This window comes from Triturus cristatus, chromosome 5_2 (assembly GCF_964204655.1).
Source record: "Triturus cristatus chromosome 5_2, aTriCri1.1, whole genome shotgun sequence".
In the NCBI taxonomy this organism is placed as follows: Eukaryota; Metazoa; Chordata; class Amphibia; order Caudata; family Salamandridae; genus Triturus; species Triturus cristatus.
Genome location: NC_140588.1, coordinates 713,078,934 through 713,100,931, shown reverse-complemented (window position 1 = coordinate 713,100,931; position 21,998 = coordinate 713,078,934). Strand labels below are relative to the sequence as shown.

Below are 21,998 nucleotides of genomic sequence, written 5' to 3'. Positions count from 1 at the left end.
CTAATTAGTATAAGGGGTGAACCAAGCACTATAACAACCTAACAGTGAAGTAACGGCCCCTTTGGGATGGCTGACCAGCTGCATCAAATGCTGGTAGCAGGAACGCTAAAGTTAAGCATCAGTTTTAAAGCGGCTCGGTGGCCAAGCAACCTACCCTCGCTCTAGCCAGGTCAAGTAGACTCACCCATTAAAACTAATTTTGAGTACTACTTAGTCTACTTTTTAATTTTTCTTACACTACCCACACACCCTTTACCCTCACCTACAGTTCACTGCCCTACACTCACACCTCACCTTACGGCTTGGGAACAGAAGATCTCTGACAAAGAGCCCCTCATATGGTGCCTGTCAGGCATTGCAGCACCGACCTGATGAGGAGCAAGCCCTATGATAAAGCATGACACCCCACCGGGTGAGTGATGGCCCTAGTTCCAAAAGTGGGAGACTCACACTCCTACCTCTGGACAAATAGTTATATCGACTAATCCTCTACTTCTATTTCTCCCTCAAGGAACTGCATACTCTTTTGAATTGATATGTTCTAGGGGCTTGTATGCTGGACCTATAAGCGCCCCCAGTCCCCATTCTTTTGCAGAGTTTTTTATATAGCGTGAACTTGACCCGAATCCAATCAGGTATCAGAGCGCTTTACATAGCACCAGTTATGTTACATGAGGACACACACTCATTTTTTGTTAGGCATATTCGAGTGAGCAAACCTGGTTCAACAAGTTAGTAATCAGCTCCTTGGTCTCTGGTGCAGAAAAATATGATCATGCCTCTCCCTTTTTTAGCTCTTTACTCAGGCTACCTGTGTTGCAAGGATATGCATTAAAGCCTTTGTGTGGTACTCATTGCTGTGTATGAAACGTGTCCTTTACTGTTTGGAAACTGCAGCTCTTTCACCCTTTGGGGAGCACTGAACTCCGATCATCATTATATATCTGTAGTATTAATAGTCGCGCCCCACCGGCATGCAAGGAGGCGATGGAGAGCTGTCTCCGTTCTGACTCTGTTACTTTGGAATCACTTCCTCTGTGCTCTACAGCTAGAATCTGAGCAGATCAGACTGTGAAAAGAAACCCCGTCCTCATCCATGCAACTGTTCTGGCGACCTTATCTTTGTGTTTTGTAAATGTAAAATGTAAATTTGATACTTGTATAGCGCACTACTCACCCGCAAGGGTCTCAAGGCGCTTGTATGAATACCGCTGTGGATCCCATCCTGGCTTTCCCTGTGAGGTCCACTCCTGGGCACCCCCAAGGTGGAGGCCAGGCATCCTTAGCGTTGTGGGGACCGTTGTGGAGATTAAGCAAGCTATTGCCCAGAGTTGCAGAGTGGGACTCCATGATTGGAATAGGCACCGAGGTGAGAATTATCAGGTCTGTGGAATTTTTGAGCCCAAGACCCACCGAGGTGGGGAATTGAACCCTGGTCCCGGGCTAGACCTCTGCATCAGGGTTTGCCGCTCTAATCATTGAGCCACACTTTCTCCTGCCAATGTTCTCCTTCCTTTCCTAAACTCTGTATAAAAACCCGCTATGTAAATCTGAAGTTGACAACTTCCAGACGAATCAGAAGATCAAATCAACTTACTATTTTCAGAAATGGGCAAATATTAGGTGCATAATACCGGCAGTGGTTATTTATTGTTGCCATTTTGCACACCGAAGGCAGTCCCATATGTTAAAAGTAACCCTTTTATTCACACCTGCATCAAATTAAAGCAATGTTTAAAATGCAGTAGAAATGAACACTTGCTGGAGAATAGCATAGATAGATCTCCTTTAGAAAATGTGCTGCAATGATAGGCCCGGTAATGCAAAACGTGAATTTAACGACTCAGCAACAGACAGCAGAGGCAATAGTAAAACGTTACATTATTTCTGCCCATTATTTCTGCAGTGGGTTTCTTCAGAGACACCAAGTGGAGGTCACAGTATTGTGGCAACTTCAAATTCTGCGACACGAATAAGTAAACGGGACGACTTGGTGCAGCTGCATTGTTTGTTCATTTCCAAAACTTGAAACAGTATCACCTGGTGGTGTAATGCCCCACAAAAAAGCTGTTTGTGACATTTTTTGCACTTTTTTTTTTTACTTACAATGCTGCAATAAAAAAACTTGGCAGGTTTTCCCCTGCAAACTGCACTATAAATGCACATTTAAAATACGAATAATGGAAGTGGGAGGTGGTCACGCTGCCTCCTTCTCTTCTACCAAATACAAACACTAACCGAGGCAAATGAAACGACTATGGGCAATACCGTCTCAACTGTTATAACTGATGTAATAATTCTTGGATTACCTCAGCAAAAGGCCTCTGTCGGTTTTCTGATCTGAAAATAAATTGGAACAAATCTGAATTATTCTCGCTTACTGACACCACCTCTTCGGTGGCATGTGAGTTCCCCCTGAAGTGGTACCCTGACTCAGTGTAATACTTAGGCATTCATATTCATCGAGACAAGGAACAGGTCATCGGATTGAAGTATGGCCCAAAGTTGACGGCTCAGATTGTGGGGTGAATTCGGCTCCAACTCTCCATGGCTGGTAGTATTGCCATTATTAAGATGGTAGTTCTCCACTGTTTTTTGTATTTTTGTTTATCTCTTACCAATGCTTTTTTGCTACGCTGAGACGCCTCCTCCTGCGACTGATCTGGGCAGGCCACAGGCCTCGAGTGGGCTGAGAAACCTTTGTGATCCGTTATGAGCGTGGGGGCTTGGTGTGCCGCATCTTCATCTCTATCACCTGGAAGCGCAATGTCAGTTCACCGACCATTTGTACTACAGGCATGTGTGTCTTCTGTATAGACAAACTTAAGTGAGATCAGGTGGAGCAATGCCATTACTTTCCATCCTACCATGGGGAGATCCGCTTGACCCCACTGATATTCAAGCACTTTCCACAACTAGTTCTCAGGCAGCTTGGTGGGAAACTCCTATTCTCTCCTTCCTTGCAGATAATCAATCAGTATCCGCTATGCAATAAGCCATAGATATACATACCCAGTCAGGATATGCACTGCACACATTTTGGGACCTCTTCTCAGACAGCACCATTCTCTCGCAGACGGACGATATACGGTTCGTCGATGCAACCTCCATGAACCTCTTTGTTTTGCGTTGCATCCACTGTGCACTACACATTGCGGTCCCTTTATACCCACTGGCCCCTGATGAGTTCACACCGTTGACCGTAGTGATGACTGACCCTGACGGGTGTGACTTTCTTCCAAACTCTATCACACTAGTGTGACCTTGCTGCCATCCCCTGAAGGACGAAATAGGAGATGTGGGAGCATAAGCTGCAGCGTCCTCTCCCAAATAAAATCTAGTATTATTATTGCCAACAAACTAAGCTAATTTCCCCAAATCACAAACACAAGCTCATACACTTTAAATTATTAAGACATGCATATACCATGGCCAGCGCCCTGGCCAACATTTATCCCACTATGTCCTCGAACTGTCCTAAGTGCCAATTAGAAGGGGCCAATTTTGAGCACCTGACATGGACTTGCACTCATGTGGGTGATTTTTGGAATATAGTCTTCCCCCAACTCTCCTAAATGATAGGGACTGTTCTGGTGCCCGACCCGCTCCTCTCTCCCCGAGGATATGTGTGTGATGTACCGGGAGGAGTCCTTGAAGAACATTTGGAAACTATTTTGAGACTATTTGCACCACGAACATCAGATTGAGTTGTAAGGTCAAGAGAGGTCAGTCATGTGCTGTCATCTGGTCATCATTTTACTGCTGGATTCACAGTATCTCTTGTAATGCCTAAATAATCTAGCTAACCTGTTATCTTCATCGACATGGGTGCTATCTAGCATGCTGTAATAATTGTACTGATTCTTTTATCTTTGAATGGTCCTTCCAACACTACTGTTCTTCTCTGCCAAATATACTCTTTTGCCCACATAGTGGGCTGTTTTTTGTATGGGTTGTATGCATTAAAAAATGATAAATATTTTTTTTTAGAAAAAGAATAGACACAAAGTTTTAAGTATGGGTTATTTGTAATGCTGCCTCTAGTCAAATACAGAGTAGAGATACTATAATTTAGATGAAAAAGGCATATATTGTTGTCACTATCGCAGAACGTACATTCGTCATCATCAAAGTGACACAGGTCACCTCCTCCTGCGTGGAAATAAGAAGTTGGCTCTTGTTGCTGTTGCTCAGTTGCAGAGTATTAGCCTGTTGTGACGTGCCATTGCTAATCTGAGCAGACAAGGAGTTAAAATGAAATATATACATTTGGTCAAAAGATTTATATAAAAGAAGGAAGTCAGAGGCAAATGAGTGGAGTACGAGTTAAAAAACTGATGAGTTGAATACGTTGAGTAATCTCAGCTGCTGGTAGTGACTCTGTGCCGCATTCCAGTCCATCCTGTTTTTTGCGACTGTCACTCCAGACTGGGATCAGGCACAGGCTAATCACCCTTGATCCTGCTCCAATAGCGACATGCCAGGCCGATCTGCCAGGACACGCCCCCTGTGAATAGGAGCACTGGTAGCCCCAGACTGTTTTCAGCCGTGTTGGTCAGATGTGAGCTACATCATGAGTCCTATGGTGCAGTGAGCTAGGGGTCACTCGTAGGGGAATGCCCCTTGCACTCAGAACGTCAGTCTCAGAGAAACCTAAACAAAAAAGAGGTATAGCAACTGCATGAATATATTTCTTGAATTATACCCTGTTTTTATTTGGCTTCTGATAAAGTGGGTTGGAATCTAATGGACAAGCCCAAATCATTCAATATGTTTATGTGGAGTTATAATTGTGAGTAAAATGCTACTGCAGAATCCTTTCTTCAATCTCCCCTAATCCACAATACTGAAAAAGCACTGCCATTGGATAACATGTACATTCCTCTCCATGTTGAGACAAAACCAAAAGGGAATGCAGTGTGGTCTATTAGGTGTCCTGAGTTTTTGAACATATGCAATTGGTGTCATTAGCACATCATGCATTACCGGATAGCGCTTGGAGCCATTTGAAATGAGGTCGAGGCATTTTCACCAAAGAAGGTTTGATAACTCACACAGTCAGGCATCCTCTAGGGCACTTTGACAGAACATCTTAATTTGCAATTTCCATGACAGATGATTCAGACTTTTCCTATGAACATTCCTCCCAATTGCGTTCAGCATTTTTTTGATGGACTAGAGGCGAGTAAGATGTGGTAGCTCCAACATTCTATACGACAAAGGATCCGGGTGTGTGATTGTGAATTGGTTCTTGCCATCCATATGTGATAACCTGGTTGCATTCACCTCAAGGAAAGTAGACCTACACCGTGAAGTTCATGTATGTGAAATTACTAGTGTTCAATTTTCGCCATAGTATTTGAGGTAATTAACACTTTCATTACCCATTAATAATTGGACATACATGAATAGTTTGGAAAATTAAAACAATTGATGGGGAAAGAAAATACATGTGGTTGTATTAAAATATAAATGATATGTACATTAAAATATAAATGATATGTATTTTAAAAAAACATTGTACTATAATGTGAGTTCTTTTTGAACGGGTGGAATTCGATCCCTCATTTATAGTACATTGTGTGCAGCAAAGAAGATCTGCCGGTAGTGACGAATGATTCTCAATTCTAGACGGCATGTTTGGGTGATTTGAGGCTGCATGGTTACAGCCATCCAAACCAGTGCTGTTTGTAATGAGAGGAATTCCTACAGTACGTTTTGGTGTGCTGTAACTATTTGTCTGGTGAAAAGCACACACATAGTAGTTGATTCTGCCTTTTGATGTGTAATCCTCACAGCAGGGGCCACTAGTCTGTGTTCTGATTCGGCAAATGTGTTTGCATGTATGTGCATGTGTGTGCATGCATGTGTGCATGGGCGTGTGGTTGACTCCATGGAACAGACATTCCTTCCCTGTAATGCACATAGAGCTCTGCTTGGGGTATGCGCAAGCATCTGTGTGCAGTGGCGTAGCTAGACCTTAGACCACCCGGGGCGGTCCCTTTGTTTCCGGCCCAGCAGCGGACATATTGAAGAGCGGGGAAGGGTGAGAGGGTGCTGGTGGAGTCATAAGAATGTTGCCGCCCTGCAATGGCCACACTGAAGAGCAGGGGGGTGCTGGCAATTGCCCCCCCTAGACGGCAGTTAAGAGCTGGGGAGAGGCAGCTGCCCCAAAAAATTCATGCCGCCCGGGGTGAACCACCCCCCACACTCCATTGCTACGCCACTGTCTGTATGTGTGCGCACGTGTGCACATGCACACATGTATCTGTATGTGGAAAAGAGAGGGCAAGACAGAGAAAGAGAGAGACTTCTCAGAGGAGAGCAGCTTCCATCTGAGGCACACAGTTCCCAGTGACGGCTCGCCGAGAGAGTGCTGCGGGGCGGTGTGAAGGGGTGGCGGAGGGGCAGGTTGGGGGTAGTGGAGTACAACATACGACGTGCACAAGGTAAATTGAAGTCTGTTGAGGTGCTAAGAGTGGACAAGAGGTCAAGCGTGTGATGCTTTTGGAGTTCATAGAGTACTTGGTGTCACTTTCACATTTAATGAAACGACGTCCATGGTACTTTACAGACATATTTCCTTAGGACTGATTTAAACATTTAACAGCTGTTTGTAGGTGTCACTAATGGATCTCTGTCCACGCATATATGTTATTCAGTGCATTGTTTTGGATTGCTGTCACGTAAACGACACTCAACTCCATGTGACCATGGCCTATAAAATTAAAGCCGTGGAAAAACTCCTTTTGTTCAAATTTGAAAGGTACTGTGTGGAGTCCTGTGCCTAGTCACAAAACACTTTGGGACATATTCACAAGAGGATATCACCACCAGTAATTCACTTTTAGCGACGTTCTGGTGACGATATGCCCTTCTCCATATTTACAAAGAGCCGTGATAAGGGCGTGCAGTGGGTGTTGCTGTGGGCGATCCACCGCAATACCCATTTATTTTTGGTGCTGCCCTAGATTTACAAAGAGGTGTAAATCTGTAGCAGCACCAAAAACTAACGCCATGATTGAGCAGGTGTTAGAATGGCGCAGGAAGCAAAATGCTTATATTTCTCCTAATTTTTGCTTTTTCTCGGTGTTCTGTAAGCAAAAAGCCATTAATGATTATTTAGGTGCAGGAATTAGTGACGGCTGCCACTAACAAAGGGTGCACGGGTGGGGAAGTGAGCGCAGTGGGGGTGGATGACGGGTTGATAATAATTTTTAAAACTTACCTGACGCCGGCAGCCGCCTCCAGCGTCGCTCCTGCTGGCCTCTTCCTGGGTCCTAGCAGCTCCTGGGGCAGACTCCCAGCCAAACCCTGTGCTGCAGAGCAGGGCAGGGCAGGGATTGGTCTGAGCAGGCTGAAAAGACACCCTGCTCAGACCAGCGAATCTGTGGGGGTTTCTCCCGCCAAGTGCGCATGTGTGTTTTGGTAGGCCTGAGACAGCCAGCCAAACACAAATGAGCACTTAAGGAGTGCACAAGCACTCTTGCTCCTCCCTCCCATGCCCCGTTCCTCCAGGCACACGCTGGCAAATGAAAAATAAAACGCCACAGTAGGGTGACGCTCCTTGGCCATTGTGGAGGAACCACCACTGGCTGGAAGGAGCCCCTTCCTGCATATACACCATCATGAAATAATGGCGATTTGCTACTTCAACGTGTGCTGCAAGATGCAGCACACATAGAAGCAACAAATAGCCATTATGGATTGTTTATGTGCAGGAAGGGGCAGCTTTTGGCACCTAAACTTTCATTAATTGCTTTTTGCTTGCAACACAACTAGAAAAAGCAAATACGAGGAGAAATAAAAGCATTTCTCCTTTCTGCACATATGAAGGTGTCCCTTCCTGCACATAAACAATCCATAATGGCTATTTGGTGTCCCTTCCTGCACATAAACAATACTTCCTGGAACACAGGCACCCTTGAACCAAGCACTATGGTTCAAGGGTGCCTGCATTGGCACTAGGCAGCTAAATTTAGCAGCAGTGGTAGGAAAAACACAGGGGTGTGCCGCATTATAGTAAATTCAGCTTGTCCCTGAGCTTTGGAAATGGAATATGGCGCTACCAAATTTGGCGAAGACCCGCACTCTAACATTTTCTAGTAAATATGCCCCTTTGCTTTGTCTTTAGATGGTAGTGATAATGCCAGGTTTGAAAGAACAATTCACGGCAGAATCTCTGCTAGAATTCATCAGCAACCCACCACCCATCAAGGAAAAGTTTTGGCCGTGTATTGAAAAAGTGCACTCACTGTTTATATAACAATTCCATCTGCCACTGTGAACTCTATAAAAGAGGATACAAAATGTTATGTATAGCTTAAAGAACCAATTTTCAAAATGGTAACATTTAAATAGTGGCCATCTCAGAACACTACACAGCTTGTGGATCAATAGCCACAGGTAAGTAACTTGTTTCTTCCTTTGGAGACTCTAACGAAGAGAGTCTGATGTGTGTGAAGATCAAGAGATTTTGGTGTGCAAATGGGTGATGTTTTGGCGTCTTAATACTTATAATTGTATCTCTTTAACAGTATTAGTTCTATGCCTTCTCCTAAACGGTCCTCAAATTCGTCCTGAGTCCAACCTGCCACAAGAAATGCTTACCAAAATAAACGAAAAGAAAATCTAATCAATTTTTACACTGTTTGTAAGTGAAAAAATATGTTATTTCAGCAATGCAAATAGGACATAAAAAAGCAAAAATTGGAAGTAATCTCTAATAATATGAATTATTGAATTGTACTATTTCTTTTAACTCAGTGGGAAAGCAGAGAAGATAAACATTTAATGTGTTCCTAGTCAGCCATGAAGTTTAATGACCAAAGTTTATTAGAATTTCCAGAATCTCACATCTCCTCTGTGGAGATAATGGCACTGTCTTGAAGAGATGATAGTTCATCTTTAATTAAGGCCTTGCACGTGTTCCATTACTGTCAACCTGTGAACTTCATGGAAAAACTCCATGCTTTAATAATAGCGCTGTGGAGCCATTTTGTAATTATTACTCCATAGCTATAAATCTTAATCCTATGGTGCAGCGCACTGATAACCCAGTGATGTCTTGGGGATTATTAGAAGTAATAATTCACTTTGTCTAGAGGGCACAAGGCATTATTCTTTCCCATCACTGTCTACAAACCCCCCACTTTCTTTCTATCTTTAGGTGTTAAACAGGCATACCATAGTCATTACCAAGAACACCATCAGATCTCATTATTTCTGAGAAAAGGAACCCGGGCAGAATTTATAGGTGATGCACAGAATGAGCTGTAATGCAATCTCTGCTTAACCAGCCATTGCCAGCTATAGGGATAACTCTCTATACATCAGGCCTTCCACGCTGCAATGTTTCAAAGTTTCACTATTGGATTTTTCCTCAGGTTGGCTGGCAGTTAAAGAACCTCGTAAATGCATTGCGAGAAGACCCCAATGGCGTTATATTGACCTTGAAGAAACGTCCGCAAAATACCCTGGCTTCTGCCCCAGCTCTGCTCAAAAATGTGAGGTGGAAGCCGCTAGCCCTCCAGGTGTGTATCTCTTCCCTCTCGATGGACACAGGCTAATTCATGACACCTTTTTAGTATCTTTGTGAATCTGCATTCAGTGGTGTGAAACTGTATTTTGCACAATGTGCTCAACGCGTGTGGAGTATGGGTTCACGGTCTAATCAAAGATACATGACAACTTATTCTTTGTCTGGTAAAATGAAAATATTAACAAAAGAGAAGTAACAAAAGGAAAGGTGTTGTCAACATACAAAAACTAAATTACTGTAAGAGGTTGGCCAAACGAATTCTGTACCGTAAACATTTTGCTTTTTCAGCCATGTTGAATCTGCCTGTCCACAGGATTTGCCTGTCTCTAAAAAAATAATTTTCTGTGCACTTAGTGCGGAAGACGTTTGGAAACTAAAGGTACAAATAACTAGAAAGGGTAGTAATGGTTTTGTCGATCGCACCTCTTTTATCATGTGCCACAATTTATAGATAGGACTTCAAAATGTTTCAAGGTGGTGCTATATGGTACAGATGCACCTTACTACCATGGGTGCATTATACACATCGGTAAATACCTCTGTGCAAATATGAAAAATCCCAGTACCAAAGCACTCACGACAAGAAATCACATAGAGCAGTTTCACCTTTCATATCATTCTATGTTTTCATAATTATGAGACAAGAGTCAAATATTTGTTGAACGAAGCTTGCATTCGAGCCAGGAAAATCAGCCAACGCATGTTTTGTCACACAGTGACTTTTTCAAGGCTAAAATAGTGGTCAAGTGGTCATACTCCTGTGAAATGATGAATATGTGTCAAGATATGTCGTTATCGTTAGCAAAGTCGTAGGTTACGCTCGATTATATATTCTGAATGTTACAAAGGCGTCCTGTTATCCAAAGTATTACTCCTTAGTAATGTGGAGTGGATCTCATATGGTCTATTAACCAGAAAGAGAGTTATCCTGAGAAAGTAGATCCTGTTCCTTTTATGTAGATCACTCTTGGCTAGTAAAAGCATGGAGAGCCATGATAAGTCCCAGTATCTGTCTTTTGTGCAAGGCATCTGTTAGTAGTCACGGCGTTCCAGTAACGGTGAGTGCTTTGGTACTGTGATTTTTCATATGTGCATGGAAACTAAAGGTGTACAAAACATATACTATTATTAGCAATTGCATTTGTTGTGTTCTTGACTGCTTACACATTGCTTATATTTCTCCCAGCACTGTGCTTCTCTTGATTTGACTTGTCTTTTTTGACTGCGGCTTCCTACTCTTGTCCACTGCTGTCTCACAGGATCCAAGCGCGGTGGTGAGGGCACCGTCACTGACTGGTTTCTGAGTGGTCGCCTGACTTTTCAAATACCTATGTCTCACTGGTGACAGGTTTGACTGCCTTCTGGCCTACGTGTGGCCCTCAGCACATTTCTCCTCTCACTGTAAACTTTACTGCTTTTGACATAATGCACCCTGTGTCTACCCGTGCCTATTCTCCCAATCAGAGCTCCGGCTCCTCCCTAGCACACAAGAACGAAGTGAGGAGTGGGCAGGTCCTGTTGCTGCTTGAATACTGTTTGGTTTCTGGGCTTTTGGAAAACCTGGAGTGGCTGCGTGACAAAAGGACCCTGCACAGGAATTGTGAGCTGCATACATAAAGGGTGCAAAGCGCATTTGGAAGGAAATCCATCTTTCTACTGCGCTTGCGCAATTTGTTTTTGACCTGATATTTTGATGGTTTTTTTTCAAGTTTAAGTTTATTGAGAAAAACTGAATACACACAAGAAAACGTCATACATAATGAGATACAACATATTAAGATTATTATCTTTAGCAAATAATAATTTATAAGTGAGGGAAAGGAGATACGAGGGAAGGAGTTAGGAAGGAAGGGAAAAAAAACAAGGGAAGGGAAAACAATATAATATAATGACAACAAAATTAGAAATAACACCTGAACTCAATCTCTATAAGCATAAAAAAGGACATTTAAAATATACATAGTATCTGTAATAATCAATACAACAAAAGGAGTAACCATGAGAGCATATGTAAGTGAAATATAAAGACAACAAGTGCATCAAGGAGGTTTCTAGACTTCATCAGTAGAGTTAACCGGTATAGCATTAGCTGAGGCAATGCATGTTAAATAAGTGGATATAGGGAGCCATAAAAGACCTCTTTTAATGGATAGAGATATGGGAGCAGCATAGCTAGTGACCAGTCTGTGATGAAAGCAAACAGCATTCCACCATGCTCTGAATGTGACTTTGTCAGCCTGTTTCCAATTGGAAGTTATTAAGTGGAGGGCTATTGCTAATAATAAATCAACTAGTTTAGGGCTGGGTGATGTAAGGGGCCAGGAGGATGATAAAGATCCTAAGAAAATGTTAGTAGGTGAAAATGAGATTTGAGTTTTAAAGATTTTGTTAATTTGAGACCAAACTAATTGCCAGAAATGGGAGGACATTCAAAAGCATATGCTTTAAATTAGCAAGTGCACAAGGACAGGACCAGCAAGCAGAGGAAGAGTTTGGAGAAAAAGAAGCTAGTTTTGCAGGAGTGAATAAAATGCATTGGTAGATGAAATAAAGAGTTTGAGAAGTGTTGGCAGCTCTGGATGTCTTATGAATCTTGAGCCACAGCTTATCCCAAAAAGGGATAGGCCAACATTCAGCTAAGTATTTTTCCCAAGCCAATTCAGCCTTCCTTTTATTCCTATTGGAGGAGTGAAATAAGCATTTATAAAAAGAAGAAGCCGATGAGGGAGCTGATAATAATGGGAAAAGAGTTGAGCATCTGGAGGAGGGAATGGAAGTAGATGGTATAGAATGAAGATACTGGGAGAGAGAGGAACAAAGTAAAACATATTTAGCTTTACAAGAAGATGGCAAAGAGAAATTTGATTGGAGATCCAAAAAGGATATAGGAACATTATTGATTACTAGCTGAGAGATCCAAAGCAATCCCCTGAGTCGCCACGTTTTACAATAAATAGTGCAATTTTTAATACGTATTAAGTTATTATGCCAAATGGGCTGTTGATCTAACGAGGAAGACGAAGGATAGGAATAAGGAAGAAGAGGCGCAAGGATTTTACGTGTATGAGAGATGACAAGAGAACGAAAAAGAGAACTATTACTAGTAAGGGCAAGGGATTCTTTAAATTCAAAAGGGAATAAAAAAAAATTCTATATTCAACCAAATATGAGGATGAATACATTGATCATCAGAAAGCCAACAAGAAGATTGTTTTAAAGAAAAGGCATAATGATATGATTTCAAATCAGGAAACTTAAGGCCTCCAGATGACTTATCAGCCTTTAGAGCCGATAGAGCAATTCGAGGAGATTTGTTTTTCCAGAGGAATTTAGCTAAAACAGAGTCAATTTTCTTAAAGTAGACTGCAGGAATATGTACCGGAATCATAGAGAGAAGATAAAGAATCAAAGGGGAGAGCATCATCTTCATGAAGTGTAAACGTCCCCACCAAGAGAGAAAGAGTGGGTGCCAGCGGTCAATAGAGTCAGATAAAGTCTTAGTAATATGATCAAAATGTATCTTTAATGTTTCTGGGATGTTTGAAGAGAACCACAAGCCTTGATATTTTATCTTAGAAATTTGCCAAGAAAAGTCTGTTTGTATGAAGTCTTGCTTTAGACAAAGTATATTTAGAGGAAGAACCTCACATTTGTCTGAATTGAGACGATAACCAGATAATTGAGAAAAAATTCTAACTTGAGATACAAAAGAGGGAATGGAGGTAGACGGATTAGAACAATATAAAAGAATATCATCCGCATAAACGGACATTTTGACATGAGAGGTATCAAGTTTGAAACCGGTGATCTTAGCATCTAACCTAATTTGAGTTAAAAAGGGTTCTAATGCTATTATAAATAAAAGAGAAGAGAGGGGGCATCCTTGACGCACGCCTCTAAAGAGTGGAAAATAGTCTGAAGTTCTGCCATTAACAAAAATAGAAGCTCTGGGACCTGAATATAGTATAGAAATAAGAGATATTAGTTTAGGAGGGAACCCTATACATTTTAGTGCCTGAAACATGAAATCCCAACCAATCCTATCAAACGCCTTTTCTGCATCTAATGCAATAGCAGCAATGGGGTAATCAAGAGAGGACGCTTTACTAAGGATGTTAAAAAAACTCTGGATTTGTCAGATGATAGACGACCTTTTACAAATCCCGTTTGTTCCGGGCCAATGAGATTAGGTAAAATAGGATCAATGCGGAGAGCCAGGATTTTTGCAAAGATCTTATAATCTCTCTGCTCCCGTTCCCGGCCAAGGTCATCAAGAAGATTGTCAACAGACAGCTAACCCGATTCCTCGAAGAAAACAGAATCCTGGACCCTTCCCAGTCAGGGTTCCGCAGCAACCACAGCACCGAGACCGCCCTCATCGCCGCCACCGATGACATCAGGACCCTGCTGGACAACGGTGAGACCGCAGCCATCATCCTCCTGAACCTCTCCGCCGCCTTCGACACCGTCTGCCACTGCACACTATGCGCACGCCTCCACGCCGTAGGGATCCGAGACAAAGCTCTGGAATGGACCACCTCCTTCCTCTCCGGCAGAACCCAGAGCATCCGCCTCCCCCATTCCGATCCGAAGCCTCCGAGATCATCTGCGGCATACCGCAGGGATCTTCCCTCAGCCCGACACTGTTCAACATTTACATGGCCCCGCTCACAAACGTCACCCGACAGCACGGCCTCAAAATAATGTCCTACGCCAACGACACTCGACTGATCCTCTCCCTCACCAAGGACCCCATCTCTGCCAAATCCAACCTCCACGAAGGAATGAAGGCCGTTGCCGACTGGATGAAGATCAGCGGACTGAAGCTGAACACGGACAAAACGGAGGTCCTCATCCTCGGCTCCAACCTTTCAGCCTGGGATGACTCCTGGTGGCCCACGGCACTGGGGGCAGCCCCGACACCCAGCGACCACGCACGCAAACTGGGAATCATCCTCGACTCAACGCTCTCCGTGACCAAGCAAGTCAACGCCGTCTCCTCCTCCTGCTTAAAAACCCTCTGCATGCTCCGCAAGATCTACAGGTGGATACCGATAAATAGAAGAAGAACAGTCACCCAGGCCCTCGTCAGCAGCAGACTCGACTACAGAAATGCCCTCTATGCGGGAGCCCCGACCAAGCTCATCAAACGACTGCAATGCATCCAAAACGCCTCGGCACGACTGATCCTCGACGTACCACGCCACGGCCACATCACCCCCCACCTGAGAAACCTGCACTGGCTCCCCGTCAACAAGAGGATATCCTTCAAGCTCCTCATCAACGCACACAAGGCACTCCAAAAGACCGGCCCAGCCTACCTCAACAGACGACTTTCCTTCTACATCCCCAACCGCCAGCTCCGCCGACCTCGCACTCGCCACCGTCCCGCACATCCGAAGAACACCCACCGGCGAGAGATCCTTCTCCCACCTCGCCGCCAAGACCTGGGACACCCTCCCACTGAGTCTACGACAGGCCCAAGACCTGCTGACCTTCAGGAGGCTACTCAAGACCTGGCTGTTCGATCAGTAGCGCCCGACCCCCCTCCCAGTGCCTTGAGACCCTCACGGGTATGTAGTGCACTCTACAAATGTTTGATTGTTTGATTGATTGATAATCCAGATTAACTAAAGAAATTGGCCGATAATTTTTGCAAAGAGATTGATCTTTACTTTCTTTAGGTATTAAACATATCATGGCCTCTTGAAAGGTTCCAGACGATGAACCAGTAGTGATGAAGGCATTGTAAAGTGATAAAAGATGAGGGAGAAGGAGATTCACAAAATGAGCGTAAAATTCAATGGTGAATCCATCCGGACCCGGAGCTTTTCCTCTTTTCAGTATCGAAATTGTGTGTGTAATTTCGGATAGAGTGATATCAGTTTCTAAAGAAGAGAAGTCCGTATCATAAGGTGAAGGGGGTTCAATAGATTGAAAATAAGCAGATAGATCAGTTGAATTTGGTTGTTGTTTAGGAGTATATCAATTTTTATAAAAAATAAACAAATTCACTCAAAATGTCGAAAGATATACCTGCGTCATTTCGTATAGATTCTATTTTCGTCCGTTCACGTCTTATTTTCAAGTAATTCGCTAAGAATTTCCCCATCTTATTTTTGCCTCCATAATAACGAGCACTGCTTTTTAAAACATAAGAGGATGCGGCTTCAGTAGATAATTTATTAAAAGTGAATTTTGCTTCAATAAGGTTATTTAATGTGGATTCAGAGTTCGAGTGGTAATAAGTGTATTCAAGTTGTTTGATGTTGGCAAGCAACTGGGAAATGTTATCTTCAAAAGCTTTTTTCTTTTGTGAAACAAAATTTATAATAAAGCCTCTGGCGGCAGCTTTAAGAGAATCCCAAATCATTACAGGGGAAGAATTCGGGGTATAGTTAAAGGAAAAGAATTCAGAAGCAAAGGAGGTGGATTGGCTTGTAAAATTAGGATCAGGCAGTAACACATTGTTAAAACCCCATCTACCTGCATGAGGGGAAAAGGGTATCAATTCAAAATCAACAAAAACTGGAGCGTGGTCTTATATTAAATTAGAGCCAATTTCATAATGGGAAACTTGTTGAGATAAGGATTTACTAAAGAAAAGATAGTCTATACGGGATTGTGAGTGGTGAGGAGGGGAGTAAAGACTATATTCTCGAATATCTGGGTTGCAAATCCTCCATATATCAACTAAGGATTTGCGGCGAATGGAAGAAGTAAATTGTGAATGCATCTTTGTGTTAGAGAATTTAAAAGAAGTGTTTCTGTCTAATATGGGATCAAAAACTTGATTGCAGTCACCACCAAAAATAATATACTCATCATAAAACAAAAGAAGTTTATCAGATATATGGATCCAAAAATTATTATCGACATTGATTGGTGCATACACGTTAAAAAGTACCAGAGGTATTTGATTTATAAGTATTTTGACAACTACCCAACGACCTTCTAAATGAAATTCTTGGTGGACAACTGAAACCTGATATTTCTTATGACACAAGATAGAGACTCCATTTTTCTTACCTAGAGCTGGGGAAGTAAAGACATTGCCTATCCAACTTTGTTTCAATTTAGATGCTTCAGTATCGGATAAATATGTTTCTTGAATTAATGCAATATCAGCATTTAATCTAGCTAGATGGGATAATACCCGTTGTCTTTTAATCTGGTTATATACTCCTTTAACATTCCATGTTACAACTCTAAAAATAACCAATCAAATAGAACATGAACAATTATTATGCAAACAATATAAGAATTAGAATTATTGCTGAGAGAAAGAACAGAATTAGGTAAGAAAAGATTGAGAAAGAAATTCAAGAATGAAGAGAGGGTGGAGAAATGTACAGAAAAGTTATTGTAAGGTATACAAAAGTGAGGAGAAAGAAGGGTGAGAAGGAGGGACAGGAAAGGAAAGAAATGAGGGAGAGCAAAATATAAAACAAAAATACAATACAAGTCCAACACTTGATGATAGAGAAAAATGTCAAAAAGACATACCACAAAAAACAATGAGAAATAGAAAAAAGAAATATCAGAAGTGGACAATGAGAGCGGGGGGGATGAAGCCACATAAGGAAGGCAGCACACCAGATGAGGGGTTCCGGGATGGAAGAAAGCATGAGGAAAAACGACCTCCAGGAGTAACGAAGTAACATAAGGTGAAGGATCACAAAACCGCATCTAATAAGAAAGGGAAAGAAAAATGTTAACAAGAGATATTACAACAAAACAAAATACATCAGAGGAGAGACTAAAACAGTTAGCAACAAACGGTATTAAATCAATCCAGAAGTCTTGTGGTCGAGGAATGTCCATGGATTCATCTCTGCAGGTGTTCAAGAAGTGTTGGAGAAGCGCAGGATCTTCATAGTTTGTTGTTTTATTGCTGTAAGTCACCTTGAACAAACAAGGATGAAAAAAGCCATAACGAGCATTCAGGTTACGAAGTGCAGGTCTCATATCCAAGAATTTCTTCCGACGATCTGCAGTAGCCTTAGCGTAGCCTTGAGCAAAGAAAATATTAGAGCCATTCCAAGAGATTTTCCCTTTTTGTTTGGCAACGTGAAGGACTTTGAGCAAATCTGTGTATTCTAAACAGTACAAAATAACTCCCCTAGGCTTCAAGGCTGAGGACTAACAAGGAGAAAAATGGGGACTTTGCCCTAATTGATGAGCTCGTTGAATGTTTAGAGGAGGTTTATCAGGAAAACCAAGAAGAGTTGGTAAGAAGGTCTGAAAAAAGGACAAAGGATCAGAACCTTCGAGACCTTCCGCAAGACCATAAATGCGTATGTTATTACGCCTGTTGCGATTGTCCAAATTTTCAACTTGTTGTGTAAGATGTAAAATCTCTCTACGCATACCACGAACTTGATCCGTGACAGCTTGAATAGACTCAACACTTTCAATGCTTTCAAGTTCATCAACTTTTTGCTCAGTTTGTGACCAGTTATCCTCAAGGCTCTGGAGACGGGAGTTAGTCTCTGCCATGTACGGCTTGAGGGAACGTATTTCCTCTAGTAAGAGTTCCATGGAAATTGTGGAAGAAGTATTGGTAGGAGAAGGAGGATTAACCTTTGTTCGTTTACCAGAAGAAGAAAAGGATGCGGAAGGTATTTTAGAACCTGGTTTAGAACTGGAATGCGACGTGGTAGAAGACAAGTGTTTAGAACTGGCAGAGTCAGTAATTGCCTCCTCCATATTATCTTGTAGGATGCTGAAAGGATTATGGTTTTCTAATGACATATTGTTAGTATGCTGAGCACTATTACGATTAGTACGAGGCATTGCCATCAAAAATAAGGGAGAAATGCACTGGAAACTTAAGATGAACAAAGAAAAAGTCCAAGGCCACAGAAAAGCTGAATATGCGTAGACTAGAGAGATAAAAGTAACAACAAGTTCAATGGAACCAGCTCTGGTGCATGTTATTGGTCAAAATTAGGTAAATGCGGCGAGAAAACAGCAACAAACATTCATTTTAAACCATTTGAGCGTAAGCCCATGAGGAGAGATGCTTCAAGATGGCAAGCACTGAAATTCATCAGTAAAAGTTCCACATGTGTCACCCCTTGCATTTGTCAGAAATCTAATGCGAGTCCAGGTGATAAAATGGTACAGAAATAGCCATAGACGCTCACCTCCGGTCATATGGGCATCAGACTGTGAGGAGAAATTACTTAATTATATACGCGGGAAAAATGGGGAGAGCGGAAAAAACAAAATGGCGGCTGCGGCTTTTCATTGAGCCGCGAGCGGAAAGAAACCACGGAAAAAAGCCATTTGCGCTCACCCCCAGATTTCACAGCCACTACCAGCGATGCAGGGTGGATTCTGATGCATAAGGATGCAGTCGAGGGATCCAAAAGGCAGAAATAGAAGCCTGGAAGGATTGCGGCACGTTATCCCTTCACAGGGCTCCGACGGATGGTGGCCATTTCCTCCAGCTTCCAAGCCACGCCCCCGATATTTTGATCTTTAAAATGGCTGCCAACTGCTAACTAGGTCGAGCCGCAAGTGCTCTCGTTATAGGTGTCATTATTTTCATTTCCAAACTGCCATACCTGCCACTCTAGGAAGCCCGGTGTATGTGCGTCCGCCCCCTGCACACTCCCTCAAAATAATACAGATATGGGAATCAAGAGTCAAAAATATATTTGAGCCACCTGCCCATAAAACAGAACATTTTGCAATGCATGTGTTCCTGTGAGTCTCTGCTGCAAGACACATGTCATTCTAGAAAAAATGTAATGTGACTCTAAACTATTCACCTTTAATTAGGAAGTGCTTTTAAAAACAAATCCAAAATATGCGGGAAACCTGACCTAAAACATCACTGGTGAAGGAAGGTAAAATCCTTTTATCTATTATCGTCACAGGTGCGATAAAATATAACAAACCTACTTCCTGAATTGAGTTGAAGTGCTCCCTCAAATTCATACACCTTTCTGCCAGAGCTGCAACCCAGACTTCTACTTCTGTAAATAAAGCTAGATGGCATTTCACAACTCTGAACTTTCCCAGCCGCTCCATTTTCATTCAGGTTTGAATGACACCGCAACAGAAACAGGATTTATCAGGCTAGTGATATAGCAATAGTTCTAATGCAGAAAATACATCACTAACATATATTTCTAAGAATGAGCATGAAAAATGTGGCATTTATCCACTCCTCAAACTCCCCAAGCAGTGTTAGAGGAGCTGTCGAGGGGACTAAAGGCTTCATAATAATTATGATTCTCATATGTTATTGCTAGATTGGATCATAACACCGAGGGGTATCAAAATTAAGCAAGGGAAAGTGAGATTTTCCAAAACATAAATCGAGAGAACCAGCACTGAACAAACAAACTTATGGTAGACATTCAAAAATGCTCTAATGAAGACAGTAATGTTGTATCCGTTGTAAGCGACCCCAATTTTGTGATAAACTGGATTTCTGAGGCAGCATTCAAGCTGGCCATATCAGCAACTATTACTAATAGAAATTTGTCTTTAGCTTTCAGAAATGATAGAGCAGCACACAAAGTGTGTCCCTGTCTCTTTGATTGTAAAGTGTAACCAAAGACGATTTGATAAAAAACGATGTTGTGTTAAAGAACATATCCATTTATTACTCCTGATCTGATGTTTGTGGTAAGTTTTTAGAACTTCCCTTTCAGCTATTTAGATATGGTTTACAAAATTAAAAAATCTGATCAATTGGAGGAAGACATATTTCTTGTATGTCTGAGTTTTACAGCTGCTAATTAAAGGGGCCTGTGAGATCTCTAAATGAGGTTAAACCCAGAGGATGTTGTAAGCATTGTTCTTAGTAAAATAGCCAGTGTGGGTCCCTTAGGCATCCTTGACTCTGGGTAGAGATGGTGGAACAGTCCAAGGCTTACCTGAGAGGGTGCATGGGATGAGTTTAGGTACACTGCAACATAGTTATCATAAGCACAAAAAAGTAAAGATGCTGAGCCAATGGTGTGTGTTCACAACACTTAATAATATTTTATGTATCTTAAATATATTTACAATATAAACAGCTGAAATAAATACAAATGGAAAGCAAAAACTACAATGCAATGCTAAACACAATACAGAAATGTAACACAAAGATGATACAACGAGCCATCAAGATGAGAATGGTAAATCCCACATGAGGGCTAGGGAACATTTAAAGCATATGTTTAAGCATTATAAAGTAAAGAAATCAAGGCCTCTGTCTAAAAATGCTCTACAAAGTTCACATTCAGTTAATATTTATGAAGTTTCAATGTTCGAAAGGCTTGGAACATGATGAGTCTATACAAGAAAAGCACCAATGTGAAGCAGTATGGATATACAGAAAACGAGGTGTACATATGGTTGTTTGCATAAAAGGACAATGTAGTTAAGACAGAGGATTCACACATTTGCAACAAAATAAGTTTCTTAGTGTCAACTGTAATTGTTAAGGTTTTAAATATCTAAAAAAAACTGCATCAAGAGTACCTAAAAGAAAACGGGACAATGTTTGAAGTTCATGTATGTCAAATATGCAGACAAAGGTTAGGCACATTGTGTTGGACCTGCTCATCTCTGCAGGGTCACTAGATGTTTGCCTTACTTTGCTTTCCTTTACTGAACTCGTTTTTGTTGGCTTTTAGGGCTCTGTGCACTTTTTCCATGCTAACTAGTGGGAAAGTGCTTATGTTCTCCCTTGTAAACATGGTAAAATTGTTTTACACCCAATTGACATACTTTCTTTACTTATAGCTCCCTAGTAAATAGCATTACATGTACACAGGACCTGTAAATGAATGCTATTAGTGGACAGTAGCACTCATTGTGCCTTTTTAATCATATCTCAGGCCTGTCACTGCAGCCTGTGTAGCAGTTTTAATTGAACTGCCATTTCGGCATGCCAAAATAAGCCCTTTTGCCAGGCCTAAACCTTATGTTTTAATACTTATAAGACACTCCAAAGGTAGGCCCTAAAGGTTCAAAAGGAAGGTTGCATGGTATTTAAAAAGTTGAACATGTGGTTTTGAATTTTACATGCCTTGGCAGTGAAAAACTCCTAAAGTTTACCACTGCTGTAAGGCTATCTCTCCCATAGACTAACACTGGGTTGGTTACCTCATTACAGTTAAGAAGTGCTAACTACAGATTGGGAACAAATAGAGAAATGATGTTTACACTCAAATTAGTTGTAATTGAAACTCTTCTTTAATAATAATAGTTGAATTTTAGATTTTAATTTTGAAAATGCAACTTTTAGAAAGTTGGCCCCATCCGTGCCTTCTGCTAGAGTCCTGGGTTACATGACTGCTCATGGTTCTCCTTTTGGGGGTTGTGTATTTATTCCAGATATTGAGACAAAAGAGGCCTAGGCGTGAAAGAAGAGAATCTTCCCGACATGATGGCTGGGAGGACTTGTGAACTGCCTAGATTACACTTCAAAGGGCCCTGCCTGCAGCAC

The 21,998-nt window shown here is 41.9% G+C and overlaps 1 protein-coding gene across 1 annotated transcript in view; it reads left to right on the top strand.

Annotated features, from left to right (window-relative positions):
- LOC146829166 (connector enhancer of kinase suppressor of ras 2-like) overlaps positions 1-21,998 on the top strand; it is a 1,989,112-nt gene that overhangs the window by 936,252 nt on the left and 1,030,862 nt on the right. Inside the window, exon 9 of the mRNA XM_085606439.1 lies at positions 9,387-9,533. Coding sequence (XP_085462565.1) covers positions 9,387-9,533 — 147 coding nt within the window. The remainder of the gene's footprint in view (positions 1-9,386; positions 9,534-21,998) is intronic.